General features: G+C 40.5%; 1 protein-coding gene across 2 annotated transcripts in view; it reads left to right on the top strand.

The window, feature by feature from the left end:
* The window catches only part of CTNNA3 (catenin alpha 3), a 555,174-nt gene extending 546,435 nt beyond the window's left edge, over positions 1-8,739 (top strand). For both annotated transcript variants that reach the window (XM_075505306.1, XM_075505308.1), the window contains one exon: positions 8,452-8,739. In XM_075505306.1, coding sequence (XP_075361421.1) covers positions 8,452-8,739 — 288 coding nt within the window. The remainder of the gene's footprint in view (positions 1-8,451) is intronic.
* Positions 8,740-13,345: the final 4,606 nt, after the last annotated feature.

The following is a 13,345-nucleotide window of genomic DNA, read 5'->3' as shown; positions in this document are numbered from 1 at the left end:
AGCACTTGGGAGGGACTGAGTTAACCACCTGTCTAAGCATATGTTCCATTATGATGTTTCAGGGAAACAGTTTTACAGTACTTATGTAAGTTGTTTATCATTTAACTTGGACACAAGGCCTAGTCTAATTATAGGACTCAATTCCAGTTCTTTGAATCTTACATAGCCTGAAGCTGATTCTGGTAATGGTTAGTTATTTAGTTCATTAGATGCAATATCCCCACCTGAAAAATGGGTAAAACGCAGAACAAACCCCAAATGCCCTTGAGGTGTATAATGTAATTGCTAGATAGACAGACAGACATAGATAACCACGGGAATAGCCACATTTTTGGGAAAACACAGCTTATTGAAAATAAACACCCGCAGATTATCCACCCAAACGGTGAGGCAGATTTCCCAAGGCCAGTTCCACAAATCAGGATGAAATTCTCAGATATCCCAAAGGGAGAGCATGGCAAAGCAGAGGTGGGCAAAAGGCAGAGGGAACAGTTTCCAGTAATGGGAAAAAAGAATCGCAATGGCAAGTCCTCCTTTGGTTTATTTTATATATAACCTGTACTGGGATTGAACCCATGATAGGTTTTAGGTATCATCTAGCAGTTATATGAAGAAACATGGCAGTTAGTTAAGTGCTCCCAACTCCTGAACTTTTTCCTGTGCTTTCTTGAACACCCATCTTCTGGTGTCACTGTTATACTAGCTTTCCATTTTCATTAAAATGAAATAATCACTCTTCTGGGTGGAGAAAAAACTGTCAAAATGTAAACATCCTCAGCTCAGAAAACAAGGCAGGTAACTAGTGTTAAAATCCTGGCCCAGGCCAAGGAAAACCCTGATGTCTTCAACAGTCAGGATTTCATCCTTAATAATTTACCTGTTTGGATTGTTTTGCTACTTTTAATCTTAAGGGATTAAATCACTTTTTTTTATATAGCAACCTTAGTGAAAGAGCCATAAAGTAATTCACAACAGCAAATTGTTACACAAGCAAAAAAGTGGGAAGAAAATGAAAAGCACAATGTAGTAAGTACTCCTTACATTAAATGCAGCACTACTCAGAAGCTCACTACTCTTCATAGAAATGTAGAATTCATGTTATTTTCAGAAGTAGTTGTCAAAGAAATAAAAATTCAGTCTTAGTCTCTCAGTATAGTGTAACAAAGAAAATTTGCTTCTAGGAATGTATTTAAACCTAGTGGTTCAATTAAGATAAATTTTTAGTAGCTGACCTTGTTTCTGAAAAAAAATTAAGTTCAGACTTCAAACATTGATTAAAGAACTGTGTATTTGATAGTCAACTCTTAGTTTTCACCTGTATGAAAAATGAAGGTCTAGTTGAACTGTAAAGAGGACTTGGGAGATTGTAAACAGCCAATTGATAAATCTGTCCTTTCAGTTCCCTGCAAGAATTTAATGCTCACAGCAGACCAATCCAGAGTATCACAACTGGGGTTCTAGCAGACTTGCACGTTACATACCAGGAAATGTTTTGTGAGTATTGTTTTGCATAGTCTCTTATAGCTTTATTCCAGAAGGCAATTTTCTGCCGTTTCTTTACGTCAAAGAGACAGCATCTGCAAATCTGCGCAAAGAATGTGAGCGGGAGGCTGACTTACTTACATGCTTTGAAAATCAGGACATAATTGTTCAACTGCTACAGAAACAACTCCTATTGACACACGACAAGGCAAGGATTTCTTAGTACACTGAACAGAAAATACTTTGACAGAGAAGGAGCTTCTTCAAATTCTAAGTCATGATTCTCTTAATCATTCTGAATATTAAATAAAAATAACTGACCATATCAGTTATTATATTGTTAAACTTGTTATAGTAAGGGATTGCTACTACTGCCAAGACATGCAATTATTTTACAAAAATATGAAAAATATAATGCATGTAAACATATGGAAAAGAAATTTTCAAAATTCAGTTTTTTTCTGAACTCCCTTTTCCTCCGCTGTGTTATTCAATGGAGAGTTTGCTTACTTGCACACAGGACTCATTACAGAAAAGGAATGCAAGTGCTGGAGACGAGAGAGAGTCGATTTCAGCATGAGTGCTGCCAGTGTGATTTTTGTTGGTGGCAGGATTTAGGTGATCATCTCTTTTTTTTAAAAAATTACTATCTTCAGGTCTGTGTCTTCTGTGTTTCACCACAATATGAAGTTACAGAGGTTATAGAACCATTCTGTATTCCTTTTGCAATGGAAACAAAATATTAATGCTCACAGGACAGATGACATTTAAATGAGGACAGATAGGGTAAGGGATGCTTTTCCTAAATCCTTTGCTGAATTACTGTCTTGACTGACACAGTCAGACCTGTGAAATGTGGAGGCTGGAATGTTGTGTCTCCACAGAAAGTGCCAAAAGAGCAAAAGTGGGAGTCACACAAAAATAAAACAGCTTTTAGTTTTGGGGTTCGTTTGTTTGTTTGTTTTGCTAGTGAATCTTTACGTACCACTTGCTACACATTGAAGAGTTTGCAGCTACATCTCTCTAAACAAAATGACCTTAAATGCTCAATAAATATTTTATCAATCTTTCATTTATGCTAAATTTCATTTCATCAGTTTTCCTAGATAGGAGACCTTGAAGAGCCTGCTGAATATCTGAGGTAAAAGCATCCAAGTGAAGACAGTCCTTGAGTACGTTACATTTATAGAAGAACAATAGATTTACACCAAACTCTATAATGTTACTGGCATTGAAGTATAAAAAAAGCTGCTCTCCAGAAACAAAAAAAAAAAGATAAAATGCATGGCCTGATTCTTACCATCTGTAGTACCTGTCCAAGAACATCTTCTAAAAGCTTCTCCAAAATTTTGAATGCGGTTAAGAAGTACCTTCCACCCCCGCCCCCCCCCCCCCCCCCCCCCCCCCCCCCCCCCTTTTTCTGTATAGAAGTAAGACTAGTGTGAGATGCCTACAGAAAACTGAGGGGGAACATGGACACTAAGACACTGCAAATAACGTGGATAGCCTAAAGGGCAGCATTAAGTAAGTCTCCCTATACTTCACTGCCTATACAGAGATGCCAAGAGCAAAGTAAAATTAATGGCAAATGCTGCCTGTCCTGACATACACCACCTACCCCCCCCACCCCCCCCCACCCCGGTAACTGCAGCAAAACCCCTGATTTAAACAGCCTTAGTGGTAGATAGGTTGTCTGCTTTTCAGCAGGGAGGCACACAGCAGGTCTTTGTTATATTTTTGGTTTAGGTATCTGTTTTTGCAAGCCTGTTTGTATCTTAGGGCATCTTGTATATAGCTTAAATAATATGGCAGAGGTTCAGTTTCTCTGGCATGGCAAGGGGGCAGTGGAATTCAGCCACTCCAGTTTGGTACAGCTGTAAAATTGGGTTTATAAATCAGTCTTTGGATTTTTAGCATTTAAAATGCTGGAGCTGATAGGTGTCCACTCCCCAGAGCTTCTGTCAAACTATGACGCTAACATGCCACGTACTGGTTTGTAATTACAGCCTCATCAAAATTGGAGACCCATGGAGTTTATTTATAGTAGATATTAGTAGTAGATATACATTTATAGTAGATATACATGATTATAGTTTAAGAAATAAAAATACAGTTTTCTTGATCCCAGTGGTGTGGTGAAGGAGCTGTGGACTGTTCCACAGCCCTTTTGTGAAAGGAGCTACGGATGCCAGAGTGAGGTGTCAACTAACTGTTCAGTTTCCACAGGAGAGGAAAGGCAAGTAAGTTGTAACGGTCGCCTGAAAGGGTCCACTTCATTATCCACATTTCACAGTATAAACTAGAGTCACAATAAAAACTGGATGAAGTTTTGGGACAACCTTCTATCCTGCCTATTCTATGCTACCAATTTCTTCTAGAAGCTTTTTTCCTTCCATGCAAACAGATTTATTTTCTCCCCACTCCCGGAGCAGCAGTCGCTAGACCTGCCACTGACAGCCCAGCCCAGCTTGCTGCCCAGCCTGCCATCCTCCTAGCATGGCTCTAACTCCAGGCAACTTTAAAAAAGTGGAAGGATTACAGACACTGAAGTTACTGAGAAACTTCAGGAAAAAACCTGCCCCTTAAGCCCATACACCTTCTGCCATAGAAAAAACTTTTTTTTTTTGCCCCCTTTGGTGCACAGCAGCTTCATAGTGGTGTTACTGCAGAGCTAACGCTAGAAAAGTGAGTGTGTATGATGCCACCAATATTGACCACTGGAGGAAAAAAAAAGATTGTTCAAAGCTCTTAAGAAGCTGTCAGGCTCATGGCCTTGTCAGCTGTTCTAGAAAACAACAGGTAATTAAAACTGTGTGTGTGTGCGTGTGCGCACATGTCGCTCTATTATTAATCCTCTGGTTAGCATGAAAGAAAAAAGTTCATAGGAAACTTTGTCTCTCTCTCTCCTTCTCGTTCCTTCTAACCACATAATCTGTATTGTGACAGTGAGTATTCAGCAGTTCGAAATTTAGACACGATGTCAGTTCATCTGCCAGTGAGCTAATGCTACAAACACGAGCCAGCCTCCCTAGAAAAAGGGATATGCTGGGGACTGAAGATCTATCAGGAGTGTAACGACAAGGCCTCTGAGCAGAACACCTTACTGACAGGCTGGAAGTTTATAAAATGTTTCAATTAAAAGCAGCATTTGAAATAAGCTTTAGGCTTGGAGGTCACCACATGTTTTGAACTTCACTTCAAATCGTATCACAAAAACTATGTTGTACTGCTAAACCTAGCAGAGTGGCTAGGCAGCCTGCTTCTCTAAAGTTGTTTATAAACCACAGGCCCCAAATATACCTACCATCTTACGTTAAAATACTGCCATGCAAAGATTACATGACTATTGTTAAAGGAGAAGCCGCTGCCCGAGCATTCACGCACCATTCGGGGAGTCGCACACACACCGCCCCAGACGTGAACTGCTCGGACCCGAGTCCCTTCGCAGCGGCAGCTCCACTGAGCTGGCGGGTGCCCCTTTTCGACTCCTCGCTCACACACACACTCTCTCTCGGGCGCTTTCTCTCCCCTTAGGCTCGACCCGAGGTTTCCCAAAGCAGAGTCTCCAATGCGACGTATGCCAGACGGATTTATTGATTGGCACAGCGCTGGAAACAGCTCGAGCTGGGTGCCTCCGGAGAGGGACCCAGAACGAAGAAATCCCTGGGCAATTATACCCTTACAATCTAAATTCCCCTCCCCTCAGGAGACAGTTCGGACCAATAGTAGTGTCAGGGTCTGGGGTCTTCCCGTTCTTCACGGGGCCCTTTCATTGTCTCTAGGCGGGCCGATTCTTCTCTTATCTCTAAGATTGCAGCTTCTGCTAAGGTTGAAGCCTCCTTATCTTCCTGGTTTGCACCAGTTTTGGGGGCCTTCCTTCATGTAGCCAAGTAAAAGTTCAGTGCACAGTCGGTGGATCTAGGTGAAAGTTCTTGGGGCCTAAGACTTCAGCAAGCCTTGGTACTAATGCTAAAGTGACTACTACGATACTATTACAAACTGGAAATCCTTTCTAAAAAGCTCACATGCTGCAGCAAGGAATGCGCCTTAGAGGCCATCTGGTGAATTTTATATAGAGATAATTTCGGTTTGCTATCACACGCATGTGTGCGTTCAACCAGTCCGCTAAGTATTTTAACTTTGGGGAGGGGGGAATTGGTAAGGGTTTTTTGGCACTTCCGGAGAGAAGCAGTAAATGTGATATTAACTGCAGGGGGTTTCTGCCAATTCACAGGTGTTTCAAAAAATGCAACTAAATCCAGCGCCTGGGCTGCATTTTTATTCTTGCCTTATTTGCCTTTGTGTGTATATGTATAAAGTGTTACACAATCAACATAAATACAGACAATAACACACTCCTCTCACCTGATCGATTCATTTGACATGGCAAAGGGGAGAAGACCTTGACCCTTTCCTAACAACTCCGTTTGCAAAGCTGCATATTGCAAAAGACTGTGGTTATGCTGGATGACAAAGATGAAGGTCATTCTCCCACTAAAACCAATGGTCTTTTTAGAGAACTGAATTCCTTTCTTTTACAGAAGGCAAATGTTTCAACAAAGAGGATGTTTAGAAGTGGAAATGTAGGCTCTCCAGTTATATAGAGTAATCCTACTGTTTTTACATCCAAACCATAGTGGGCTTCCTCAGTGTTAGCATATATGCAAGTGACAAATATTCCTGAACAATGTGCTTTGAGTACGTAAGAGTGTGTGTGTGTGTGTGCACACTCTTAGATTATGTGTGTGTGTGGGCGTACACACATATTCTCTAGAAAGTAGACCAACTCGCATTTGAAGTTTATATACAGTTCTAAAACCAATACTGTTCCCATCCTGGCACACTGGTGTAAATTTGACTTTTAACACTCCTCTTACCTGTTTTGGGGAGGATGTCATAAAATGGCAGGTGGCTCAGGTAGAATGTATTTATTTAAATAATATTTGTAATAACAAATATTTCTAAATAAATAATAACTCTAAGTATTAGATACTAAATAATATTAAAATAAATAATAAATCTGTAAAACAGGGCTTTCTTAAAGGTATTCAGACTGGAAATTCCGTTCCAAATCTAAATTGTCAGCCTTGTAATTAAATAGGAGCGTGGTGTCTTCTTTGAAGATAAAAAGCTACTCATTTAGGTCACTGAGATGATTTACGCCCTATATTTGTCCCTAGCAGTTCTTCAGTGAACTGTGACAACAGCAAAGGTACCTTAAGTTGAAGGGGGAAGACGGCCTTTACCTGAAGCAAATAAATTCAAAAGAAATTTAATGGTACAAAAAGCACTGTGCTCAAAATGAAATATGGCATCATTCAGCTGTTAGCCTACCCTGTCAAAAAAAAAAGTTTTCCATATGACCAAAAATAAAATTGGAAACATTTCAGCTAAAATGGTATAATATTTTCCCGTTTCAGTGCGCTGGATGCGTGGCTATACCTTCTGAAGTGCCCAGGGTGGCATACAATACCTAACATTAGACACAGCTGCAGCAAACATACACAGAGCAATTCTCTGCTCTTGGATTTTAAGACCGCAAGACATGGAAGAACACCCCCATACACACACAATCCCGCCACACACCCAGTTCCTCCCCTTCTGTATGTTTTGTTGTCCCTATTACTTCTGAAAGGATGAGCCTGAGCCTTATCAGTCTGTGTTTTGAGAACACAAAAAACGAGAAAAAGGCTTTTTCTCATTTTGAAGGGTTGAAGTAATACTGATGCCAAATAACAGGCATCAGTACTTCTGCCAGTGTTGGCCTTTTGTCAAATACTTGTGTTTGTTCTTGGTTTTGTCAAGCCACAGCCCCCAAGATAGGCTCTCCCCGTCAGAGTAGTAACTCTGTTCTGCATACAGCCTGCTTGAAATCTCTTTCTGGAGCATGTTGCATCAGATTTGTGCCTAGAGTTTGAGATCAAGGTTCACTGGCGGGGGTTAACACAGAATAAAATGCCTTTACTCAACACACATGAGTAAATCGTATTTGCCGTTTGCACAGTGCAACTGTGCAACATTGGTAAGTCAGCCTCTAGCTAGGCTGCCAAAGTTATTGGGGCTGAGAAGGTGACCAAGACAGCGAAGTGTCCCCAGCACTCTCTGCTTTCAGCCCGTAGGCACTGTGCAGCCTGCAGGCCTCAAATGTATGAAGGAGCAGTGCAATCCCTGAGTTTGCTTGTATTACACTACAGAGCAGTATGGGAGAGCCAACTCACTTCTTAAAGCTGTCATTTTTGTTCCAGTTAGCAGATTTTCAGTTCGAATTAAATGCACTATTTCCTCTTTCATGGGTATTGATGGAAAATGCCTTTGCTTTAACACTTGTATGCCTATGTAGTGTGCTGTTGAAGATGGCAGTAGGTGATAGGGATTAGTTTGTTATGCATTCTGCCTCTTAGGTTGGCACTCCTTAAACAGTTTGAGTGGCCACACAGTCACTGCAATTTCTGTGTGCTATCCCGCTCTTAATTACCCTTAAAAATCTTGGCTGCTGAGACTAGGTTCAGCAGCTCTGACAAAGCCAGCCACTTCACAGTATCCCAGCATTGCTCAGGAGCATGTGTGGGAGCCTGGAATGTGACAAGAGCAGCTGGAGACTTTGCCTACTGCAGATACAAAGGAAGTAACGGGTCACATTTTCATAGCTTTTCTTTGAGGTGGTTTCATTACCTGTCAGTAATAATTGCAATGAGACCCTGCAGACAAGCATCATGAATTCACATTTAAAAAAAGAAAACAACAAACATTATCTACATAAGCATTTATATTCCACCGGCACAAATTTCTGTGTATCACTTCAAGTCTGAGCAGTGGAACATGAATATAATGATCAAACACACCAAGGGAAAACAAAGAAGTTAGGGTTTGGTATGTTAGTCTTACTTTTTAACCATTGTTTATTCCTCAGCATATTGTGATTAAAAGCAGACCGGCTTCCTAGGCTAATGTTTCTGTTTCTTATTACAGTTGGATAGCGTCACTTCACTAATTCAGGCTGCCAAAAATTTAATGAATGCTGTGGTGCAGACAGTGAAGATGTCCTATATTGCATCCACAAAGATTATCAAGATTCAGAGTCCTACTGGCCCACGACATCCTGTTGTGATGTGGAGAATGAAGGCTCCAGAGAAGAAGCCCCTAATTAAAAGGGAGAAGCCAGAGGAAATCTATGCGGCTGTCAGAAAAGGTTCTGCAAAGAAGAGAATCCATCCTGTTCAAGTCATGAGTGAATTTAGAGGCAGAGAAATAGTCTAATATTCTGCCACTTTTTGTGTTCCTATCTTGAATTTCTGATTATTTTTCATCTTTTCCCCACTTACTTAATAATTATATATGTTAATGTTTTGCTTTTCTCTAAATCTGTAGGATAACACTTGCTTAAATCATTTGAAAATGCTGGATTAATTAGCAGCACAGAGCTGAAAAAAATTTCCATTCTCTTGCAGTGACAAACTATCATATCTTTATACTGGCATGTTTTCAGCAGAGCACTTTGAGTGATACATTATGGGACTGTGCTGTAGTTGGAAAGGAGGATGCAATGTGCCAACCCGCCCAAAGTCGTACTGCATTCACTAGGCTTAGGCGTTCCTTCACCAGGGATGAATGTGGCCAGTACTGAACTGCATGTATTTTATGACATACAGCTTTTTAAACATTATGCTATTGGGTCAGATCCTTTATCAGCATCATTACACTGTGATCAAATCAGCTGGACTGCTTGATTCTAGCTGAGAGTCTGGGCCCTCAACTTGTATCTAGATTGAAAGATCTAAAGATCTCCCCTTGTCTAAGGCCCAGCCTTGGAAATGTAAGTTTGAAAATGTTTGATGGAACACAAAAAATGTTATAACAACATGGATGTAATAATGTAATTAAAAAAAACATTGACTGCAACATAGCAGTAATAATAGCTCTTTAAAAGGCCTTTTGAAACATTAACATTAATCTGTGTTCTGCTTCCTACTGTATTCTGTGGGCCCTAATAAATCTGCTGACTTACATTTGGAAGTTCAGATAAATCAGATATTAACAATAAAAAACTTTTCTAATCACTGCACAAAAGAACAAATATGAAATACGTAATTATTCTGAGTGTGTGAAATACACATACATATCTTGAATCTTAGGAATGATGAGATTTTTGCAAGGTAACTGTAGTGATTTAAATTACTTTTTGTTATGACAGTAACGTTATTCCTAAATGCAGGACTGTGCCTGTAAGTGACTTCCTAAATGGCTGCATTGTACCCCTAAGTATGTAATGAAGATAAGTGCTCTTACTCTGTGATCACCACTAGGCTTCTGTAAGATAGTTAGTGAAAGAAAATTTTTCTAAATCTGTTTGAATCCAAAATCCACTTGGACTGATTTTTTTTTTTTTAAATAATCTAACTTGTCTTCCCTGCCACGTCACTAAGTTTTCCCAGGCTCCACTTGTTACTCAAGACGTCTTTGCTTGGCAATTAAGTAGATCCTTTAGTGTGTTTTTTGTATTTGCTAAGGTGCAAGGGCTCCGTCAAATGCCAGAACTTCATGATTGACTGCCATTATGAGGCGGCTCCAGAATATGGGCTGCGGCTCCATGTCATTTATTGTCATGTTTTGCACAGCAGTGCACCTGCCTAGCACAATGTGGGCAGCAAAAATAACCATGAACTGTGTTTTTCCCCTTGGGGGCCACTCTGTTTCTAAGCTCAGGACAGTATAATTTCTAGGCTGTTGGTTAAGAAACCCCATGAAACCTATAGTGATCATAAACTAAAAAATTTACAGATCACTGTTCTACCTTCCATGACTTTTTTATCTGTTAAATGAAACAAAAGGAGAAGTTTGGAAGAAAAATTACTTCTTTCCAACTCGGATTCCCTCCACCATGTTTGCATCAAGGTCTTAGTAACATGTATAGATCTTTGCTAGTCCTCTTAGGCTTACAGAGTGGGAAGCAGCTAACAGTCAAGTGGAGCGGGCAAAGTTAATATAGAGCAGATCATGTAACATACTTTCAGTAGGTCTGCTGGCAGACTAAGCAGAGCTGAGAGAAAGATTCTGTGTGGTATAGAGATCAGGAGAGTGTACATTGTTGTCACACCTTAAAGCCAAAATCTCCGTGTAATATTTCAGGTTCTGGCCCAGCCCCTTAGACTACCGACTCCACCAACAAGGTTCAGGTCCAGAAGCCAACAGGTGACTTGACATAACCTTGTTTTGGGAGGGTGTTACTCTCTTAATAAAGCCTCATGTTGCCGGGTTACACCTTTGATATAGGTCACCTTGACATCAAATGTTTGTAACTAATATCTTGTTATCACATTATTAATAAAAAGCATGTACACCACTGAGAAGACGTCTTTTAGTGTTGTGGGATTTTTTAAATTTTTTTTTTAATGTGTCTCCTTATTGGTGTCCAACACTAGGGGACACCCAGTTCAAAAGCCAGGTTTGCTTATAGGAGTGCCAGCCTTCTGGCACACTAAGTGTGCTCTATTAGTCTGGTTTAAATGAGAGTTTTTCTAGCATTAGTATCACTAAAGCACAGTTTATTGCTTAATTTAATGCTCCTTCCTGCAATGCTAGTCACTACTCTCTTATCCTGGCCATACTTGATAGCCAGTTTGATCTCAACTTCCAATACTATTCCTATTACATAGGAATTTATTAGGCAAAAACCAACCCTCTAAATTAACAAGAAAATCAAAGCCCACTGCTTGTTTTTGAGAAGAGCCAAAAGAATGATGAGTTAATTATATCTAGACTTCTTTTTCTTGGCTAAATTTCAAACCCAAGTGAAAACATAACAAGGTAAATTTTATTCCTGGCTAAGGAGGCAGAGGGATAAGGAACAAGTCCTGGACATGCAAAAAGCCCGGTGTATTAGCTCATTACCCCCCTCAGCAGGTCTGCGAAGCAGGGAACTGACACTTCTATGCTACTCTTAATAATGGTGAAGGAGGACGTGCTGCTCAGTAAGTTTTATTCAAAAGCAGCTACTCAATTCATCCTGCAATCTACTCATGCCTTCCTAGCCCCAATTTTCAGAGTATAATTTTTCACTGCATTGTTGCTTGCCTCTGTGTTTGCATGATGTCCATAGTGTATCAGCATGTCCCTTGAAAACTATGCTCTTAAGCTGCAGCTTTGCAAGCCTTTCTCACCTCAGCAGCTCAGATTATTTCGTTAGCTTGCCTTGTCCTCTCCCCACTACCACATTATGGAGCAAAGTAGGATGGTCATTGAAGGCAATTTTATTTACAAAATTCAGTGGAGCACTAAAAAATGAGATAGGTTGTATTTTTCATTGTTGAAGCACATTAGTACGAGAGGACACATTCAAGTCATTTCCATAAATCCCAAAGCTGTTGATTTTTATTTTTTTTAATAGACAGCTTGGCTGTGTCACTCTGCTCTCACTGCTGATGTTGTTTCCTTTGGTATTTAGCGATTCTAATTTGTAAACAGCAGTTTCTGTCACTGCAGATTGTGCTGAGCATAGTTTGCAGTTTGTCCCAATTACTTCATTATTGCCTTGACTTAGTGAGCCATTCCTGGTAAGTAACAGAAGTCCTCTCATCTCGTGAGCGCTCAGAAAAATGTAAAACCACATGTCACTCTACCTCTGCCCACCCCTGGAGCCCTGCTCTCGTGCACGGTAAAAACTGTTCTGACGTAACTAATTGGCTTTTTTTGTGGAGGGGAGTGGGAGAGGGGAAAGTGGGGAACAGATGTGGTAACCCTCTATGCACTTCCACTAACATACTTTTTCCCCCAACTTAACCTGGTATCACTTGGGAAGCTCTATAGCTGTATCTCTGCTGAGGAAAATGACGAAGCAGCCTGACATCACGCAGGTCTGATATTCCAGATGCTTTTAAAAGGTCTTCAGCTCTTTTGAAAAGGCGTTTTGTGTTGTTTCTTTTCTGTGGATCCACAATTGAAGCATTTAAGAAAAATGTGTTTATACAGCAAGTTCTTTAATGAGCTTTTAGAAGTTTTATCTCTGAAGAAAATATTTGTAAGTCTTTACCAGTAGTAGACAGTAAAATTCTATATGGTCATACCTGCTATTTTGGCTTCCGGGTACTACTTATCCCTTGTGTACTGCTCTTGGTTAAGCTTTGGGGACTTGCCTGTATATTTGGCTCAGGAAATAAGGAGATAAATAAAACTCTATACCCTCAGGTTGGATTAAAAACAAAACAAAACAAAACAAAACAAAACAAAACAAATGCCCTGCATTGGAAAAGACAGAGAGGGACTGGTATGTGTGTGTGTGCAGGAGAGGAAAGAAGTCTTGGGCCCTGGAATGAGGGTAGAAGTGAGGGTGGTAAGCAGGAGTGGTACTTTTAGCAGAGGACATGGAAGATGTTGAAACTCCAGAGATAGAAGGGTTTGATAAAATGGTGCTGGACATCTTGATCTTGTACCTGAGACCAGCACTCTGGATTCAGCAAGTGAATGGTGCCTGTTCTCCGCCTCACAGCCTTGCAATCCCCTGAATCCCACCAGCCTTGAAAAGCACCATTCACCTCCCTCATCCTCCCACTCCTTGCCAGCAGCTCTTGGTGGTCACCTGAGGCACAAGTGACTCTCCCCAGCCCTCTTCTGGGCTCCCGCCTCCATTCTTCCTCTACAGAGTCTCCCTTGCATCCCATTGAATTTTGCCTGTAACACTGAGGTAGCTCTGGTTATGCACACCTGTTAATAACCCGCTTCCTCTCTAATAACGCACTAAAACCACCGGGGTGCTGGGAAGAAAAAGTTCACATAATAAAAGCAGTCATCTGAAATTGTCCAATAGAGTGCAATTTAAAAGCGTATTAGTAATTAAATAATAATTAAAGATCAAGCAGATGACACTATA

Source organism: Mycteria americana, chromosome 6 (assembly GCF_035582795.1).
Source record: "Mycteria americana isolate JAX WOST 10 ecotype Jacksonville Zoo and Gardens chromosome 6, USCA_MyAme_1.0, whole genome shotgun sequence".
NCBI classification, from domain to species: domain Eukaryota; kingdom Metazoa; phylum Chordata; class Aves; order Ciconiiformes; family Ciconiidae; genus Mycteria; species Mycteria americana.
The sequence above is the reverse complement of the archived record's forward strand: the minus strand, read 5'-3'. Positions and strand labels throughout refer to the sequence as shown.